At 35.9% G+C, this 21,798-nt stretch overlaps 1 protein-coding gene across 1 annotated transcript in view; it reads right to left on the reverse strand.

Annotated features, from left to right (window-relative positions):
- Positions 1 to 21,798, reverse strand: part of LRRC9 (leucine rich repeat containing 9) — a 71,371-nt gene that overhangs the window by 25,544 nt on the left and 24,029 nt on the right. The window contains exons 13-23 of the mRNA XM_087922334.1: positions 20,481 to 20,595; positions 15,507 to 15,680; positions 14,135 to 14,262; positions 11,631 to 11,843; positions 8,791 to 8,910; positions 6,201 to 6,392; positions 5,109 to 5,234; positions 4,317 to 4,448; positions 3,487 to 3,664; positions 1,640 to 1,860; positions 40 to 162 (exon numbers count right to left, since the gene is read on the reverse strand). Coding sequence (XP_087778460.1) covers positions 40 to 162; positions 1,640 to 1,860; positions 3,487 to 3,664; positions 4,317 to 4,448; positions 5,109 to 5,234; positions 6,201 to 6,392; positions 8,791 to 8,910; positions 11,631 to 11,843; positions 14,135 to 14,262; positions 15,507 to 15,680; positions 20,481 to 20,595 — 1,722 coding nt within the window. The remainder of the gene's footprint in view (positions 1 to 39; positions 163 to 1,639; positions 1,861 to 3,486; positions 3,665 to 4,316; positions 4,449 to 5,108; positions 5,235 to 6,200; positions 6,393 to 8,790; positions 8,911 to 11,630; positions 11,844 to 14,134; positions 14,263 to 15,506; positions 15,681 to 20,480; positions 20,596 to 21,798) is intronic.

A 21,798-nucleotide genomic window follows, 5' to 3' on the forward strand; every position in this document is an offset into this window, starting at 1 on the left:
CCTTGCCCTTCCCTTTCAAACTAGGCATTTGAAACTTACCACAGCAACACCATCCAAGGCTTTCAGAGAAGGAATGTGAAAAATGACAAAAAGGCGGTAGTTTTCTTGCTTCCAAACAATCAAATTTCCATAAAAGTCTAGTATAGCCAGATTATTTAGCCCCTAGGAAGCAAATAAATTAACTCAAAATTAAATGTGCAATTAAAGAAAAGGGAGAATCCTAAAATAATGCTTTTGAGGTGGATTATAAAACATGCAAAACATGTAATAAGGATTACTGTTTGTAGTAAAAGAGTTTATATGGAAGAGTTTTTTTAGAATTCTTGCACATTTTATGTCTCAAAATGTTTTAACAAATTTCGTATTTTAAGTAGAAATGGTTAATATCTCCTTGGCATCTAAATAGACCAGAACTGTTTACTTAGGAAGAAATCTGCATTGCTAGCAAAAACATTGAATTCTGATGAGAATGTCAACTTTGAAGCTGACCTTACCAAAGCCATTTTGACCACTTCAGTGTTGCCACACTAGAGCTTAGGATAGGGAGTGGAGATTTGAGATAGAGGGGATTCTGTAGCCAAAACAAAACACTTTCTCTTGGGAACCAAGAACACTCTCACACCTGGTCGGAGGAAGATGGAGTGATGCTACTTGGTTGCCAGCCGCACCATGATTGGACCATGTGACTGATTGTTTTGAGAAAATAGAAAAACTTTTACCTTTAAAAAGGTGAAAACTGCAGGAGTATTCAGAGTCGGTTTTCACCAGATCTGTGCCAGTATCTATTCCAATACAGCGATTCTCTGAGTAATCTACTGGCCTTGGAGTTTTGCTTGATATGGATTTATTACTTGGAACCCTGACAGAGAATACTTACTCTACAGTAGGGATGTCAAACTCGTAACGACATGTCGTTGTATGATATATCACAACTTTTTTCCCTTTTGCAAAACCGGGGGTAGTCATGGCCAGCATGTGATGCATCAGGCCAGCAGACCACGAGTTTGACACCCCTACTCTACAGATATGGTTTGTTACCATACTTTTATTACAATGGAATCATTGCTGCCATCTACTATTAGTGCTTTTGATAATAATTAAAAAGGAGTAAAAAATGGATACTGAAGTATATTGGGAAAAAATTTGGAATTATTGTATTTAATTATTTTGTAAACAAACCTCTATAGAAATCTGAAATTGATGTCTTTTACTTTTTTCCTTTTTGGTTAAGAAGTAAAAAACTGCAAAAGGAAAAATATTAAGGGAAAAAGTGGATGGAAAAAAAGTCTCCTAGTATCTCAATAAGTATTGGGCTAGAGCGGCTTTGAACTTTGAAACAAATATGCTATATTAATGTCATACCTAATGAACTGTTATTTTTAATTGCTTAACTCACAAAGACTTTATTTTCCTTACTTCATAGCTCCATTTTAGGCAGTATCAATGTTCTATACTCTTAATGCACTCTTAGATCGATTGAGGCTATATTTTCCTAATTCTCAATCAGCATGCTGTCCCTGAATTCTGCATTTTAATGCATTTATAGGATGCCAGGTAAGAATAAGCTATGTAAAACACCAGTGTGATTTTTGTTCATAGGTTAAAGTAGCAACATTTCATTTTAACATACAAATGCTACCTTTAATTGATATATTTCTTGGTTTGAGGACACATAGTTGTTGCTTATGTAGAGTTCAATGAGTGCATAGGCCTTTTGTAAACCTCCTAGTGATGTGATCCGGTTGTTTTCAAGAGAAAGGTAATGAAGGTGTGACAGGTTATCAAAGACATTTCTCTCCAGGCTGGTGAGGTGATTGTTGTTGGCACTCAGTCGCATGAGCTTGGAGAGTTTTGAAATACCTAGTAAAAGGAAAAGAACAAACCTTCTGAACAGATAGGCAAGAGAACAGCATCACAGCAGATATGGAACAGACAGACAAGGAATCATGCTGATCTACACCTTCAACTCATCTTCTCTAATACCTCAAGCAAATGCTTATAGTGTACTTTTATTTACAGGATATATTTGCATCCAAACACTTTAAAGTTGCCTATGTATTAAAAATATATGAAACGTTCTCTCTCTCTCTCTCTCTCTCACACACACACACATACATACACAGAGATTAAAACAAGAAGCAAAATAAAATGCTATAACGAAGCCAATAAAAAGAATCAGTCAATGAAACTTTCTGAAGCTAAAATGCCAGACAAAATAAGGCAAAAATATTGGGACCCAGTGGAAATTCTGTAGTAGGTGAATCACAAGAATTGCAAGGGCACAAGACAAATCTGTGATTTATGAACTATGAGCAAACCTTTTTTTCTTTTATTCTTTTATTTTTTAAAAACACCTTCTAATTAACTCCATTATCTCAGCTACATTTGCCCATTACTAACAGATCCCTCCACATTCCCTCTACCTTTTCCTTCTCCTTTATATATGAGATGAATGCATATTCATGGGAAATCAGGTGTCAGAGTGTTTACAGCGTGACTACTATTGTGAGACAACCCAGGAGCAAAACACAGGACACAGAGGCTTTGTCTTTTAACAGTGGTTTATATACAAGACTACTATACACATACATGTGTTAGGCAAACGCCAGGCAATCAATCAATCTTCAACTCTACACAGAGAACTACAATGGAAATAGAACATGAGGAAAGAGATGCCCTCCCTTATATAGACAGCTTCTTAAAGTGGCAGTATCCTGCTGACTCATCATCTTGGCTTACAGCAACTGGTCAGCTATTAAATCTTCATTACCTTAACATCAGGTGTATGAGAGAAGAGATCCTTTTTTTCCCCTCAGATTTTCCTTAGTTAGTTTTGAGTATACAAATCAAGAGAGGTGTGAGAGGATGGTAATCATTATAAGTATATATGCATTACAATTTAATAGTTTAATTTTAATTTGCTATCTATTTAAACACCATTTCATGCTCCTATAACCCCTTTTGCAGATAATCCCAGGTATTCCACTCAAGAACTGTTATTTTAAACCTAATTTGAATGAAAGTTCTCAATCCTGTTCTGGTGGCAAGAAACTTCATCATCTCTGTACAGCCACTGAAAATATTCGGTGTCCTGCATATAAAGCTTGTGATGTATTTGTTCCTTGCTCCATGTTAATAAGATTATGTCGCACTGGCCAGCTCCAAATAAGAATAGTGGGAGCCTCCCTCAAGTTTCATGTGGAGGAAAATGCATAAAATAAACTGTCTACATTTCACATCAGCTTAAGTTGTTGGATACCATTTTTCAAAATGACACCAATTATAGTATGCTTCAAATGCCATCCCCACCCGTAAGTCAAAAGCAAGATAAAATATAATCCAAACAAAATTTGCACAGACCAGGGTTAGAAGTATTTTTTTGAGAAATGGAAACGTGGACATAAATGACAGCTGTGCAAGTTTTCAGGTAAAAGCTACCATATCCCCAAAGTACAGCTATATAGAATTAAAAAACAAATATATTACCTTCAAGGTTAACAATGCAGTTTCCATCTAATGTGAGTTCCTCCAGATTAAGGCAATGATCTAAACCTTCTATTTTAGTCAGATTATTGTTGCTGAATGATGCCCATCGCAAATTCTCTAACTGTTCTAACCCACTGATTTTGCAGAGATGCTGTCCATCCAGATCTAATACAGTAATCTGTTTGGGGGAAAAGAGCCACACACAATTCCCTCTGTAACAAGCATTAAGTGACTATAATAGCAAGTATAATATAAGGGGAACTCGGGTGGGAAGTGCTTTAGGAATGTTTGATGGTATGGCATATCCCCTTCTCTCTGATCATTCAACTGCAGCCATTTTATTCATTAGTTCCTTTCTTTATTAGTTCCTTTCATCTCCCACTCATCCTACTTTTGACACCAACTTTTCCCTGGGTTTCCAAGAAGATAGAGGATAGCAGATCAAGAATTAGCCAATGTAATATAATCATTGAACTGTTGGGCATTGGCTGAGGAAGACTGGCTTAGTCAATTTTTTTTCAGCCTAATTTACTTCAAAAGGCTATTATGAGAGTAAAAATGGAAACATATGTGCGCTTTGCTGGAGTTTTGGGGAGGGAAGAAGTGTGGGACATAGGTGTATTACACAAAGAAGTAAAACTACAAATAAAGGAGCAAATATAGTAAGTGAACACAAGAGCAAAAGATGTGGCATCCTGCCAAAAGATAATCATGTGAGTGTAACATTATTCCAGTTAATAGAAATTTGGAAAAAGAAGTAGGAGAGAATGGAATATTAACAAAAGTGAAGCACTGTAGTGGAGTTCCCATTTCCCCTCCATACTCCTTACACAAGAATGCCAGTTGTTCTGAAATACATCCACTTTGTTATTGCTTATCTGACTCAAGATTTTGGCATACGGCAAGACACTAAGAACGTGCAGCTTCTCCTGATCTGTCCGAGAATACTCTATCAGAGACATCTGGAGAATAAAGACAATCAGATTAAATGGTACATTAAAATAAAAGCATATGCTGCACATTTCAATTACAAGAGTATACAATTTAGTAATTTCCAGTGGGATTTTTTGCACTAAAGCAGAGTTATTACATACACCGTTAACTCTGCCTTTAATTCTATCTGTGAGGTATAATAAAATTCTCCACCAACAAACCTAATCTCTCTTTATCTCAAAGGGTTTTTGCTGCTTTCTAATTATGTATCTCACAGTTTTGAGATTACAAATGGTGGCCCTATGCACAGACACTAAAAGGGAATAATTTTCTGAAATGGATTATTTTGTGAATAATTGACTCCAAAATGTCTTAGATGTCCGTAAAGTATAATATTCCTAGAAAACAATTACACAGTGTTGAAGTGTACAATAACTCTGAGTCAGCTAGAGAATTATACCACGAGCAATTCAAACATTTTCTTTCAAATAATACTGAGAAAAATGTGCCAGTTAAGTGCTACTTCAGTTCATAAAACTCAAAGCACATTACGTTTTCCAGGATGTCATTAAAAACCTTGCATTTTTAAAAATAGCAGTAACAGTGACACTTAAAACTAGATTTCAATTTGCCTAAAATGTTGCAAGCAATGTACAATTATCATTTTAAGAAACAAAGAACCATCAAACCTCGGTGATTTTGGAGTCTGTTATATATTGAATAGCAGCTGCTGCCTCTTCCCCAGTAATCAAAATTCCATCAAGGTGTCTCAGAGCTCTCAACTGACCAATCACACTCAGACGCACAGAGGCTGGCTTTGGGAGAAGAAAAACAGGCATGGGATGCTGTGCTCTAATTTCAAACTATTCAATGATCACCTCTGCCTGGAGTCATCAGCTTTCAGGCTACTTCCACAGCTTGCTTCTCTTTCCTTTTCTCTCCCTACTGCTCTCTGGTCCTGCTTACACCAAAATCTTTCAAACAGTCTTCCCTTATTAATACCAATATTTGTTTTCATTTCAGATTCCAGTTCTAAAATTCTTCTGTCTTCAGAAATGCATGGACCTGGAACATTCACTGTTACAGACTTGACACACCTATTTTAGTATTTTATTATTTTAAACAGGAGAAAAATTTGCAGCTTAAAATTATATCAACAAGGCACATGCTGCATGTGTCCTGTAATCAGCTCAAAGCTGCATTTTATGATGGAAACAGATAGCACCAGAAGTTGGACTAACTTAAACTTCTTTTAAAGAGCTATTTTTTATCTTGATTGTGAAGTGCAAATCCTCTGCTTTAAGTTCATGCATTGGATGTTTCCAATTGTATAAGACTTTTTAAGACAATTGTTCTTCTAGAAGGAGTAATCGGCAGTAGACCCAGAAATGACTGTATTCATGACAATGTGAATATGTTACCTTGTCACATCAAGGAAGCAACTGTTTACATCTACAGCCCCTATCCTTTTGGATACCATGTACCTCCCACCCCTGAGGTACATGTGACTCTAATGCTTCAATTTTTACTGACATTTCTTATGACCTGGCTTTTTTCCCAGGCTTGAAGTTAGAGCTTATGGAGCCTGGTCATTTTAATGTGTGTGTGTGTGTGTTATGTGGTTTTGTCTATATGGTCACTTTTCTTCAAATTATTATTTTTAAAAATATTGTAAGCAACTCAGTCTTTTTGGAATTGAGTGGACATGAAATCCAATAAATAAACTGATTAAAGCAGGCTTACATGTAAGGCAGTAACAACTGCAGCTGATTGAAACGTACCTTATGCCATGGATTATGCCTGATATCCAAGCTGAGCAACATCGGTGTATGTTTACGTAAGACACCAATTTCTTCAGCTGGCTTTTTCAGCTGATTCCAGCTTAAGTCCAAATACTTCAGTTTGTTTAATCCTCTAATGCCTTCAAGAGTTATGACATGGTTATGGCTGGCATCAAAATATTCCAAGCTGGGCTATAAAGTATTCAAAAACAATGGAAAATTCATGTTTTTTTATCACAATAGCTTTCATACCTTTTATTTCCCTCTCTTCCTGTCACCTCTTCCCTCAGCCATTCTTTTCTTTCCTTTCCAATGTTGCTAGCCTTTCTTTTAGCCCAACTCTATTTGTCTGCATATAATGTATTTCTGACTATGGTAAAATGATTGGCATATGCAAATGGCTAACAATTTTGTAAATTAGCTATTTTACTTTATCAGCAATTCATAACTAGTTATATATTCAATTAAGAGACTGGAGGATAGTGTGGAATGAAGTATATTTAGTCTTGAGAAAACTGCCAAGAGACCCAAGAACTCTATTTAAAAGTATGTAAAGGATGGTCATAAAATATAAGGCATGTTATTTTAGAAACAATGGGTGTAAATTAGAAGAAAGTAGATTATAAGTAGATATTGGAATAAATTTACTAACAATAATGGAACAGACTGTATTTGGGGAGTGGGGCTGGGAGTGGGGGTTGGTGCCTTCAAGTCAGATTTTCTTTTTATTGCTGATAACTGCCTAGACTACTTCCTGTAGATTTCTTGGAATATTTTTTTAGAAGTTTTTTGCCATTGACTCCCTTCTAGGGTAGAGAATGACTGGCCCAAGATCATTCAGCTGCCTTCATCCCTATTGCAGGACTAGAACTCATGATCTCCCAATTTCTAGTCTGATGCTTTAATCACTACATCAGACTGGCTCTTGCTTTCAAGAATTACTGGATTCTTGACAGTCCCTATAAGCACCATGGTGAGTTGACAACTTGTTGACTTTTGCTGGCTAGGAAGACAGCTTTTATGAGGGGAATTGCTGCTAGATGCTGGATCCGAGCCAACATAATCTCTCCTGAACAAAGGAGATATAGTTAATTTTCAATGTATTTAAAATATAATTTGGGGGGGGGGGAATTATGCAGCAAAAGAATGGATTTTGGAAATAATGATTAAGGAGTCAGAGGGATTAAGAATGACAGTTTTGAATTATTTAGAAGGTATTTTCTCATAGAAAAATGGAGTTAGCTCTCATTTCTTTTTGATAAGGAGTTCTTAAAGGTTGGACACCAGAGACCAAAGGATAAAGAAAATGGGGCAGAAATCCTTTGAATACCTTTCAGCCAAGTTTTTGGACAAAATAGATTAAATGCTTGATAAAATTGACAGAGCATGTTCTAATGAAGTTGTTGACACAGTTGACAGACACATTCTAATGAACAATAAAAACCTGCAATGGATATCTATGAAATTAATTTGAAGGGGATTTAAATATAATACAAATGGATCTGATATATGACTCATTCCCTACAGGTGATAAACAGATATCAAATCAGGAAACAGCTCTACTAAGATTTGGAAGGACTTTTTTAGAAGGATAAATTTTACTTATTAGTACAAAAGAAGTCTGCCAAAGTACTAAAGATTTCCACATCAATGAGCAGCAAATTACCTCTAAAATTTCTTGGGGGAGAGGGTTAAAGAATATATTTTTAAAAACCAGAGAAAATTTATAAGATAGGTTTATTCAACCAGGGTTAAAAGGAAAGAGTTACATCAAGTTACCCTTACTGAGCTTTTCTGACCAAGATGAATTGGACCTTGTTTTTCTTATCTAAGCTATGGAGAGAAGAGAGGCTATGTTTTATTTAGTGACAGTGATAAGGGTATTAAAATGATTTTTATTTGCTGTGATGAAGTTGAGGCCTGGGAATAATATATGCTGGAATTGCAGTTATTGAGCGAAGCACTCACATGACATGCCACTTAACAACCACTTTGCTCAACAACTGAAATTCCAGTTCCAATTGTGTTTCTAAGTCAAAGATCACGTATATTGCACTTTTTCCACAAACTGATAGAAAACCAAGAGCTATTAAAAGGAACGGAAACTTTCAGGAGAATGATCTCCTACAATATTAGGCTTGCAGCTAAAAACATATGAAGGCAATAGAAACAAATGCTTGTTCTTAAAACAAAGACCTGTCAATATCAGATTGCAAATTTTGGTTAAGTTTGTGTGTTACATTATAGATAATTAGGACAAGGATATGGTTGGTTCAAGTAATATACTTGAATCAAACATAATATCCATCTTCCAATTTGGGTGCATATTCCAGACTCATACTTAGCAAAATCAATTTTCCTTCATCAGAAATACACTTGCAAATACATGGAATCAAGTTGCTGTTTTATTCACACAAGAATTTTGGGGAAAGATAAGCAAAAAGTATTCCTTGGTGTTGCTATTATCTTTTAATCCCCATTTCACCTCCCCCAAATTATTGAAACTCCTACCCCTAATTTTGTCCTCCGGAATATAGAGGCATTTACCCAAGCCGTAAATTTTTTTTAGGAAAAAATGTATTTTTCTTACCAAGTGATAAACATCATCTAAACAAGTAAATTCATTAAAACTGATAATAAGCTTGCGAAGTCCAGTGAGTCTGGAGATATCTCGGAGTTTGGTAAGCCGGTTTCCATGTAGATTCAGAACCTATATTAGTAGGAAAACAGGAACTGCTTATTGATCTTTTAGTATTTAAGGGGTGAGAGCTGAGTGTTGTGCAAAGCTTTCAGAGCCATGTTGTTTGAAAACAACTATTAAAATTTCCCTACGGGAGTACATATTTGTATATGCATGGACATGTAGAAAGCTACAGTGAAGTAAATCAGTTATCATGTCACAGGCTCATGCTGATCCTGAAGATGATGTTCCAATTGAACTTGGGAATGTCAGGAAACCCAAAGGCAAGAATCATGTAAGGCTGATCAAACACAAGTTCTACATGAACAGCTGGAGCAATCTGATATTGACAGTGTAAGGTCTCCAAGCATTCACACCCAATAAGCACAGCGGAGAGCAGAAGAAAGACATTCTATGATGCTTCTTGCTAAGTAAGGGAGTAAATTTCTTGATTAAAGACAACTGGAGAGTCTGAATTAAGAGGCAAGCCTGACCTATGTTCTTTTATTTGAAGCAACTATCTGATTTCTGGGTCTTGTATGGATTCAGTCGTGGTAGCGCAGTGTTTGAATGCAGCATTGCAGGCTAATTCTGCCAACTGCCAGCAGTTCAATTCTCATCTGCTCAAGGTTGACTCAGCCTTCCATTCTTCTGAGGTCAGTAAAATGAGGGACCCAAATTATTGGGGCAATATGCTGACACTGTACACCACTTAGAGAGGACTGTAAAGCACTATAAAGTGGTATATAAGCCTAAGTGCTATTGCTATTGCTATTACTATTCTGCTTGTGAAACTTACCTCTGACAAACCTAACTTGGTTCTTGGAATTTTGAGCTGGATTTTGACTATTCTTCTATGTGAAAATAAAACTGTTCAGGCAAACTTCCTTTTCAGAAACTGTGTTTTGTTTACATGACCTTTGTTTGTTGGCTCTTCAACCTTCAGTAAACTGTCAAATGCTATAGCAATTATGTGTGTGTAATTAAAACCTAAAGCAAGACATAACTGTGCATGCAATGCAGACAGTGAAGGGAGAGGATGGCTTCAAGGCAGCTATGCTCTGGAGGATGTAGCTATCTATATTAATGCTTCAGGAACATGTTTGCCCGTCCCATACCAAAGTACTTTACAAGCCGTCCTTTTCAAATGCTCAAAAGTACTTTACAACCCCTCCCTTTCAAATTTGCACAGCCATAGTGATTATCAACAATGAAAGCAGGAATTATGATTCATTAAATACCTCTGCCATCTCTTAAAATTATTTAGATATCATAGTTCAAAAAAAATTGCTATCCTTAATTTCAACATTTGAATGATTTATGTTGAAAGAGGTAGTGCATTTCCAAAATATAATTTCAATAAATTTTATGCATTCTTGGAACAGTTTTCTTGATGTATTTTCAAAACTAACATTTTAATGTCAAGACTTGTATCTCAATTGGAAGTATTCAATTCATGAAAGAAACATAATTTCCCAACAAGTGTTCAGTTCTTTAAAAGACTCTACTCCTACAATTTAAATAATCAAAGCAGCTACTATTGGGATTAAAGTCCAGATCACATAATATAGGTACAAAGACAGATTTACTTGAATCTATTGTTGAGCTTGAGAATGGGAAAACATTTTGTAATTCATCCTATTTCAAATCATTCATGTGGGTAGAATGAGCTAGCCTGTTCCTTTTCCATGGAGCTTTCTCCATATTTTCTGTTAGATTCACTTCTGATATCGAAGCTCCAATCATTACTAAAATATACAGAGAATAGTAGCCAATGGTATAAGATGTGGTCCATAAGATGGGAGTTCTCCACTTTCATTTTACTTCCAAAAAGCCTGATAATTTTTCTTGCTAGACTAGAACTACACAATCCATATCATGCCGTTGAAAAATACCGCTATTGCTGTTACTGTAATCCTTGCTTGATTGGCAGGGCTGTCTAATTTGTAAGAGTGGGCAATTTACAATTTGAAGAAAAAATAAAACCAGGAATTAAAAATACAATGCTATCTAGTGTATTCTCAAAGCATACAAACAGAATAATGAAGTAAAAATAATAGATGGCAACAAACCAGCCAAAACATATACTGAACAAGGGTTTTGCACCCTACATGAGTTCATTCCATTTAGTCCAATGCTTAGGGAAAGAACCAGGTCTTTAGGGCCTTGTGGAAGACAGAATGGTCAGGGTTATCCAAACCTCAGGGAGAATGATGTTCTCTGGGAAAGGCACTGCAATAGAGAAATCATACTCTTCAGGTGCCACTAGGTAACATTGTTTCTTGGAAGGCAGCCAAACATACCTATTCTGCCAGACCTTTTGGGCTTGGCAGAGACAGGCAGTATTGCAAGAAATTAATCTATTAGATTGTTTTCTTGTGATAGTTTCCCCCCTTTTATCTAAACATGAGCTGAGCATATTTATTCTGTGAAATCTCCAAATGTCCTTTATTTTATCCCCAGTCCATCAATGAGACAGACTTAATTTGTCCTTAGTTGTACTACTTTTACAGTAGCATTTTCTCCATATTCCTTCTAAAGTCCTTCCAAAATGCATAAACATTTGGCAGTGACTGGAAACAGAAGCAATACAGCCAATATAACCAGTAGCAACAAAGGCAGTAAATTTAATGTCAATATTGTATGCTTTTCTACCAATTCAGGGTACTGGATAAACTTCAACTCAGCGGTGGGGAAAGGCAGAATCTAATTTTCATTCTGTAACAAGGCAGATGAAAAAAGCTACTTACCACAATCTGACTATAAATATTTGCCTTTGAGATTGCCATCACAGTTTTTTCATCCAAGCAAATAATCTTGGGCTTGGGCTTAATTATTGGCTCCATGCTTAACACTTCATCATCATGCTGGAGATCCCGAGAAAACACAAAGCCTGCTGAATTTCGCCTTCCATCCTCCCCAATCATATTGCTGGGTGAGGAGAATAAAGCCTCCACTTTGACCTGCATAAAAGATCAGAAAAGGTTTTTTTTAACATGCTTGGTTGACGTGAAAATTGTGGACACCATTACATATAATAATGCTGAAGTTTTTAAAGATTAACATGCGACTGAAGCCAGATTTATTTTGGGGGAGACTAATAGATAAACAGTTGGAAAAAAATGAGACTTTGTTTTTGTATATGATAACTTTAGGGAGACTATTATCTGCACAAAGATAGAAAGATTTGATTTTACCCACAATGGAGGAATGGCTGATGAAGAGGATGGAATTTGCTGAGATGGCAAATTGTCAGCTTTAATTAAGAGATAAGACAATGTCTAAGTTTAATTCTGGTTGAAAACCCCTTATTGACTTTTACATGAAACAGAAAAAAGTGAAATTATGCATGGGTTTGATGATTAGAAAAAAAAGTAAAAAGATTAATTTACATAAATATAACTGTTATTAAAGAAAATAGGAAGTTATTTCTTTATATTCTTATTTTCTCATTGTTTTCTGCCCTTTTGTCTTTATTTATTTTTTCTTGTACATCAGAGCTCTCTGTTTGTAAGAGTTCAGTATTAGGAATAACAAGATCCTGCACAGAACTGTCAATCTCCCAGGGTCCCATGGTGATAGAAAACACAGACACCCATAAGGGTGAGAAGGAAATTTTTATTCATACATACATATACACACACATATAAACCAAAAGGCCATAAAAGTTTTTTTCTTTCTCAATAATTAAAGCACACACAACAAACATTATTTCAATACAATATTTGGTGGAAGCAATATATGTACACTCAAAATGAATTGTTTTCACTTTAGTCTAGGAACAAAACAAAATAAACAAGCATAAATGATTAACAATTTTGGATTTTCTTTTACTATACATATGTAAAACAGATTATAGCAAGGGGACAAAAGAATGAATTTCCTTTCTCCTTCCTGGAATGAAGGGATATCAGTACAATTATACAATTTTTCTAATTGTAAATATTTACAACTAAATCAAAGATAGTCTTATGGTACTTGAAAGAAATTCACTTATAAGTGTGTTCATGCAGTCTTTTACCACAGAATGCACGGATTATTAATCTAATAACATGTATGTAATTATATATCTGCATGACATGTACATATTTTCTCACTCGGGACATACCCTTGGAAAGTAGACTATAGTCAACAGAATGGTATTCCATTATAAACATTTGATTTTTAAAGTATAATACTGTAATTTGTCAAATTAAGATTCAGTTCCTCTTACAATAAATTAGTCTGTCTCAGTGCACAGTTTAGAAAGGTATCACTATACTATAATTTTCAGTTATTTCAGAAATAGTACTGCAGGATTAACTCTAGAATTCCAAATTTTAGATTACAAACTACTCCTCTACCAATATCAAGAAACTTTATCAGATGATGTGAATCCAGTGGCTACATTTTTACACAATATACAAGTTTTTTCAGTAATCAAATTAGGTCTATAATGCAAATGCAATGAACTTTATTAATTTGTTAATATGCTCCCATCTCTTTCATCTTTAATTTCAATTTAGAAGAATGCTGGTGCTAATATCACAATTAAAGATTATCTCCTTTAACAGAGTCAGAAATGATGGCTTGAAGTAGATTTTAGCTTCAGAGTTGAAGAACCCTGCCTACTCTTGATCATGGTTATAGGTGCACAAGTTACATTTATCTGTTTCTTTATTATTTATCTCCATCTTTCTGCTTTACCATGGTAGGTATAGTGATGTTCAGGAAGAAATATCCATATTTAAAACTGGCTTTGGTTTTATGAAACATGCTAACATGGAACAACACTTGAACCTACTGTAGTTAAATCAGCGTTTTTAATTTAACCCATTATCAACATTCTTATTCTTTTCTGCCAAAAGACAATTAACAAAACTAATCGCAAATTGTAACAGTTGATAGTCCATAATCTATGGGTATTCCAGAAAAAAAAACTAGTAAAAGCCTTGCTGAGCTAAACCAAGGGAGCATCTAGTCCAACAATCTTGCACTCTTGATTTTTAAAGTTCTAGTTTCTCTTTGTTTTTGTTATTCATTTTCCCACTGCAATCACCAGGTTCCAGATACTTATAATTGAATAATCTACCATCTGCCTGTACCCTGGAAAATATATTTTTTATTAAAGAGATCGTATCCAGTATTAAGATGAGGGTCTCTAGAAGAAAATTCTCTATTTCATTTGATTACATATCAATGCATATTCATAATCTAATTAATTCTATAAATGAAATCATAATTAGGGAATGGATAGCTAATAGACATTCCATACCTGTGTGATGTATTCAAATTCAATGACGTACTCTGGCAAAACAAGCTCATGATCAAACACAAACCATTCACACTGTCGGAGGCTACAGTCACAATTCTTGCATTCCACAGAAGAACATGATTCGGAAGCTAAGGAAAAAGACACAATATTGTTTATTTTTACTTTTATACAGACAATGTAACTTAGAAGAGGTTAACGGGGGTATTTTTAATAAAATTCAAAGTATCCCTAGATAAAAACTTCTCACTGGGAGATATAACTTATTTATTTCATTTTAATATCCCACTTTTATTACTTTTATGCACTGCACAAGGCAGAGAACATATGTAATGCTTTTTCTTCTTCCTATTTTCTCCACAACAATAAGTTTATATATTACCTGTATGTCATTGATTATTAGAGCCGGTTTGGTCTAGTGGTTAAGACCCCAGGCAACAAACTAGGAGACTGTAATATTACATATTATCTATTACATTATACATACATACATAATGTAATATTAATATATATAAAGTTTTATAAAATTATAAAATACATAGTAATTAATGCCTTACAGGTAAAATTAAGAAAAGACTTAAGACTTAAGAAAACTAACAGAGTGCCTCAGGATGCATACAGGTACAATAAGGAAACAGTGCCTCGAGATGCATGCTGAGCTTTAGAAGTTGTTTCAAAATTTTGAAACTCACCATATAAAAATGCTTCTAAAGTTTCAGTATCTAGGATTCCCAAGGTCTTTTCAATGCTCACTGAAGATATTTGAAATTGTTCTGTCATAACAGAAGCAGTACTTGAAAAAAATCTTGGTGAACTATTTCCATATTTATAGCCTGGTTCTGTCTATTTTCTTAAATGCAGCCAAGAGTAGGCCACTCTTAGGACTGTTTATCCTGACTAAAGTAACTGTAACCAAATTTCAGGATACTGAAGACCGGGCTGAAAATATACTGTAAATGCCTTTTGGGGTCTGTTTGAATTTATTAGGCATATGTTTGATTAGATTGCCACCTGGTGGTTGTTCACGTTCACACTGTACTTCCTTCTTAGGGAGGAAGAGAAGTTTATCTTTTCAAAGCTTTTGGAAATATGCAGTGTTGTCTTCATATTCTTTTAATAATAAATCTTTAACCACAAGGTGTAGAAATGGGTAAGCTGAGGGACACTTATCTAATTCGGAAAGAACAGAAAAGTCCTAGAAATTATTGTACAATGTTGATTCCACTGCCAAGTTCTCCAACTTAAAAATAAGAACAATTTCTAAGTCTTTGCATACCTGCACAAATCAATCAATCATGCTTATTATTAATTTTCAATACCAAAACATCTTGAAGAAGCTGTAGAGATGGAACTTCACCTGGAGTCACTAACTCACATTTGACTTTGTCTGGTTCCATAATCCCGTTGGTGGATGTATAAGGGCTGTTTTGAGATGATCTGCGAGGTTTGTATACACTATTGATCCCAGGATAGTTGGCTGGGGTGACTGTATCTATATCATGGGCTCCGGCACTATGCCCAAGAAAGACTTTGGCAATTATAAGTTTCCCTGAGAAATGAATAAAAGCTCTTATTTATAAACTCAATCCATTGGAATTCTAATGGAAAGTTTCAAACAAGTGAAATGAAACAAATCAAACTACATAATAAAAAGGTGTTTAAAAAGCTTCCTACTTCTAACTTCAATCAAAATGTTAACATATATTTTAGCATTATTAATATGTGAAATGGTAAGCTATTCAACATTTTCCAGAACCACCACTGTAACTTACTTTTCTAACTTGGGCATAAGTCAATATAGACTTTCAAAAAAACAGTCAGTTGGAAGACATAGGCCATAAATATGTACACAACTTGCTAAATCCTGTTTTCCTATGTTAGAAGTTGAGGTCATTCACTGAAACTAAATGCAGGGAGATTCAGGACTCACAGAAAAAATACTAATTTTACATAGTTAAGCTATGAGATTCATTCCAGCAGTCATATTAATGGCAACCAATTTGGACGGTACTAAAAGCTGATTGAACTGTTCAGGGAGGATCAATGGCTGCTATACAGGAAATCCTTGGTTAACAACTACTCATTCAGCAACCATTTGAACTAGCAATGACACTGAACAAGTGGTAACCATGACTAATCTTCAAAGTTCCAGTCATTGCAGTGCCCCTGCAGTCATATGATCCAGATGCTCAATAACTGGTCCAGTTTTCTGACCATCACAGCATCCTGTGATTGCATGAATGTGGGACTTTCCCTCCCAGCTTCCCATAAACATAGTCAAATGGAGAAGCCAGCAGTAAATTGGAAGTTCTGATCATGTGTGGTCCTCACTTAATGATCCTGGTGATTAGCTTAATAACAGGAACAGGAAGGCTTGAGATGATGTCCCTAACAGTGACACATTGCTTAGCAACAGAAATTTCCATAATTAAGCCAAGACTCCTTGTACTGATGGCTTACGATCTCCCGAAGTACAAGGTGCCATGCTCTCAGTACTAATTTCTAAGAAACCACACTGGGAAAAGGGTATTGCCCATTGGTTCTGTAACTTCTAACATGCATCTAGGTTGCCACTGTGTGGTATAGATATCTGTGGCATGATCAACTGGACTTTTCCTATACGATTCATTTGTTATTAGATTCATACCCCATCTTTATTTTGCACAACTCCGGACAGTGTAAACCAGCGGTTCTTAACCTTTTGGAAAGAATCGCCCCCCTGAGCCATTGAAGAAGTTATCATCGCCCCCCCCTCCCCCAACATAACCTCTCAATCACAACACAGGGAAATAATTCTTCAATTTATGCAAACACGTTTTTTGTTTTCTTTAAAATTGTCATCAGGACATATCGATGCAAATAATTTATTTCATCTTTTTCCCATATCTCAACTGTGTGAAAAATTCCGATGCCACCCATCACTTTACTCCCAAACTTCGCGATAGATGTATTTCATTATTATTTTATTTATTCAAGACACTTAAATGCAATGACCACTGAAAACAAAATTCAATTGCAAGAAAATGAAATGCCCCCCAAAACAGTAACATTTAATGATTTAATTACAAGTGAATTTTAAGATGCCAAAAGAAATATAAAAAGGGCATAAGAACAAACCGCAATGTAAGAACTAAGAATTTCAAGATGAAAACTCTGAAACTAAATTAAGATTTGAGGAAAATATATATTCATGCCCATGTAAAAAGGGTTAAAAAGACACAAAAAAATTTGTTACAGAAGGAAAGCAACAAAAATCAGAGCGACAAATGTAATGTCTAAACTGAAGAAAAATATATATCTACACAAAAAGTTTACAGGAAGAGCACAATAAAAAAAATTGAAACCATAAAACCGAGAAACCAAAATATAATATCGAACTGGAATGCACGCTAAAAAAGTACAATACAAAGAGACACACAAAATGTTTTACAGAGCACAACAAGAATTCGAAAACGAAGCCTAAAACTCAAACTGGAATGTGAAATCCATTGCAAGCAAATACAATGATAAGAGCTGAGACAATTATTAACGAAGAAAATATATGTACACAAAAAGCAAAAAAAGAACATCAATGGCTGCCTTGTGCTTGGTGAGCTGATGCCAATTTCTTAATGTCTGGAACCATTTTTGTTAATCTCATTCTTAAATCGCCGCACTCAGTTATCTTCAATATGTTCCTTGACTTAGAAAGGATCTGTTGGATGGCACTGAAGCCCCTCTCCACTAAGTAAGTGGAAGGAAAGGCTAAAAGAAGCAACTTAACTTCCTCCCACAATATTGGGTAAATGTTCCTCATTTTCACCCAAAAAGCTTCGTAGCCGTAACTCTGAAAATGTGATTGGGCTTCACAGTCGTATTTCAGATCTGTCAGTGGCTCTTGCAGTTTGGGATGAGGTTGCGCAAAGTCTGCTGTGAAAGGATTTAGCACCCAAGTGGGCACTTCCAGATTTATCAGATCATAGAATCTGGTTTCCATATCTTCAAGTGGCAGCAAAAAACATCCAAATCTTCTGCTTGGAGTTGACATTCATTACCAAGGTTTGGGAACTGATACAGTTCCTGGCAACTCATATTGCTTGCAAGGAGGTTCAATTTGGAAATAAATGAGCAGATTACTCCTTTGGCCTTAAGAAAATTGATTTTATCCCCTTGCAGCTTTACGTTCACTTCATTCAGCTTGTCAAAAACATTAGCGAGATAAGCTACATCCAGACGTCGAAGTTTAAGAGAACTGCTTAGACTTGGATCAATGGATTCAAGAAATTCGACAACTGTGTCAAAAAGTTTGTGGAATGGCCGCAAACACTTTCCTTTTGAAAGCCACCTTACTTCAGTGTGCAAAAGGAGACGTTCAAACTCCTCATCATTTTCTTCACAAAGCTTGTGAAAAAGTCGGTTGTTCAAGGCATTCGACTTAATTTTCTTCACAGCGTTAATGATGTAACGTATAGGCTCGTGCAAATGGCCAAACAAAGCACTGTCTATGAACGACACAATGGACAATCATAACTCCAGGTACAACCGATTTTAGATGAGCTTGAAATCCACGATATTGTCCAACCATGGATACAGCTCCGTTGGTTGCACATGCCACGACGTTTGTCAAAGGGATGTTTTTCTCATTAGAAAACTTTTCAACCTTTTTAAATATCGAAGAACCTTTTGTGTTGGTGGATAAATTTCAAGCAAATAACAGTTCTTCCCTGATCTCTTCATTTCCATTGATGAAATGGACATAAGCCAATAACAAGGCTTCATTTTCACAATACGTTGACTCATCAATCTGCATCACGAATTCTGTGCTTTTCAAGGTGTCAATAAGCTTTTCTTCCACATCAGCAGCCATTTCATCAATTCTTTTTGATACGGTGTTATTGCTCAAAGGAATCGATTACGTGACAGTGCTTGCACTGGGCCCCAACATGGTGGCAACAATCTATTTCACTGCTGGTAAAATCAGCATTTCTCTGATAGTGTGAGGTTTGCCACATTTTGCTATCAACAAAGATACTTCATAGGAACAAATGAGCCCCTTGTCGGCGTTGAGTGACGATTTTCCAAATAACTTCTCAACAGTGCTGCGACCCTCAAACTTGGCCTTTAAGGATTGGAAAAACGATACCAGGTTGTCGCCTTTATCCAAATGAATTCTTACCAAATGGTCTTTCAGTCGGGAAGGCTCCATCGCTTCATTTGAAAATGTTTTCTCACAAAGAAGACAAAACGGAAGCTGTACATTGGAAGGAGATGGAATGAATCCCAATTTTAGGTATTCTGTCGAATATTGGCGATACTTCCTCTTCTTGGCCATGTTGAGAGGTCTTCGAACTGAAAGGCACTAACTGCAAATTAAATTTTCGACTGCACTGGAACACTATGAAACACACGTGGACGTCAATAAACCTAGTTTCAACAGTTACGTTGACATCACAGGGGACAGCTACTCAGCATGTGATGTTTTGAAAGAAGCGCTCACCCCTCCATCACTGCCCATTCTGGCCAATGGCGCACCACTGTATGGGTAGAGTGATAGAGGCTGCTGTGCAATACGCATGAAGATGAGTGATGCATATTCATATATGTACGGCGTTCTGTACTGAAGCTAGCTGGAGGAACATTTTAAAACACAGTTCAATCCACTAATAGCGAGTGATCTGATGTTTTTGTATGACAGATATACAGCGGTTCACTGTACGAAAAAAGTCTCAAAACTGTCCCCAAAACTTCTCACTCCATTGCCCCCATATCGCCCCCCCCATCTGTTCCTTCACCCCCGCGTCGCCCCTTTTCATTCCATCGCCCCCCCTGAAAAATGAAATTGCCCCGGGGGTGTGTGATATCGCCCAGGTTAAGAACCACTGGTATAAATAATGCACCGCTGGGTACTCCACCATTATTAAAATCTGCATACCAGTTGTACTACCATATTTTTCACTCCATAAGACACACCTCACCATATGATACACCTACGTTTAGAAGAGGAAAACAAGAAAAAAAATCAGGCAGAGCCTGAGAGGACCACCGATAAGTGTCCTATCATGTGCCAGCTCTGCCTATTGACTCCTGCAGTGTGGAAAAGAGACAGAAGAGGCGGGCAATGACAAAGACAGAAGAGGCGGGATTCAGCACCATAAAAGGACCCTGCCTCTGCGGCCTGGCTATTCACCAAAGGACTGGCACCAACACACAGACATTTCTACCCACTTTTTTTGGGTGCGATTGTGTCTTGTGGAGCAAAAAATACAGTAATTAACAGAATCTATACCGAATCTTGGATGCATTTATTTATTTATTTAAAATAATTATTATATCTATGTTTAAATCCATACAGCAACATATTAAACATTACCATATCTGATTGACTCCTCAAAATCTTCTTTACTTTGGGATTGTTTTTGCAGGTTTTCTATTCTTGGATGTTCACAGATACTTAGACTGTTGGAGAGCAAAAGGACTCCATTTTCCTAAAACAAGAAAATAAAACAAACAAGCAAAAAAAACCAACAGCTCATTAATCTGAGTGATACTGCCTCACACAGAGCTTTCCAAATATTTAATTAATAGTTTTAAAATTAACAAGTGTTATGAGCATGTGGAACAGATAAATAAGCACAACAGAAGAGTAGATGAGAAAACTGACAAATGTTAGATTACAGATTGTGATCTTTCCGTTTGTAACACGTCTACATTAAAACTGAAAATAATTTACTATTGACTAACCAATTCACTTCCTTTATTTTTCTCTCTTTTTTTTAAGGAACAGATTTCTAGCTTTTATGGCACTAACATGCAGAAAAATAAAGAGTTGGGAGGGACCTTGGAGGCTTTCTAGTCTAACTCCCTGCTCAAGCAGTCCAGTCTAGATTTATCAATTGTATGACTTTTTGCAGCGCTTGTTAAGCAAACATTGCAGTTTTTAAGTGACCACAGCAACTGTTAAGCAAATCAATGCACTCCTATGGGTGGTTTTTTTTTTTTTGCTGGAAACTGGCTAAAAAGGTAGGGAATCAGCTAAAAAAATTTATAAATCATTGCAAAAGGCTGTAAAGGAGAGCTAGTTATCAAGCTACCCAAAATGTGGGGTCATATGATTGTGTGTATATGTGTGTGTGTGTGTGTGTGTGTGCGTATCCACGCGCGCATGCGCACATGTAACTATCTAAACTCCAGAATTCGGTCATAAGTAGTTTTTGGGGGGGAGGTCAATGTTGAATGGCTATTAAGTGACTTGTTGTAAGTCAAGCAGTATGTAGCTGCATATGGAGAGAGACAGGGTAGTTTTGTTGCCTGATTAGTTTTATGCATTTAACTATCATAAGAGAAATATGTAAAAAACAGGAATTGCATAATTTATTAAAACAACAAAAATCTGCTTTTTTAATGCACACAACTGAAATTTCCTAGAAGCATAATTGTTTTAAATATAAATAATATAAAAATTCTCAAGAATGTGTGGAATGGCAGAAACCTCCTTGAGACCACACCATTTCATAAATAATGTGAATGTTACCCAATATAAAACAACACTTAGAAAGCCTACAGAAAGCTATGAAAGTATTTGGAACAATGTTATTATTCAATAATGTTTCTATTTTTCCCTATAGGAAGACATTTTGTTTCTTTTTTATAAAGAAAATACCAATCTATCCTTTATCAGTCCTTATCTG

This window comes from Pseudonaja textilis, chromosome 1, assembly GCF_049901715.1.
Source record: "Pseudonaja textilis isolate UNSWEBS1 chromosome 1, rPseTex1.2, whole genome shotgun sequence".
Taxonomy (NCBI): domain Eukaryota; kingdom Metazoa; phylum Chordata; class Lepidosauria; order Squamata; family Elapidae; genus Pseudonaja; species Pseudonaja textilis.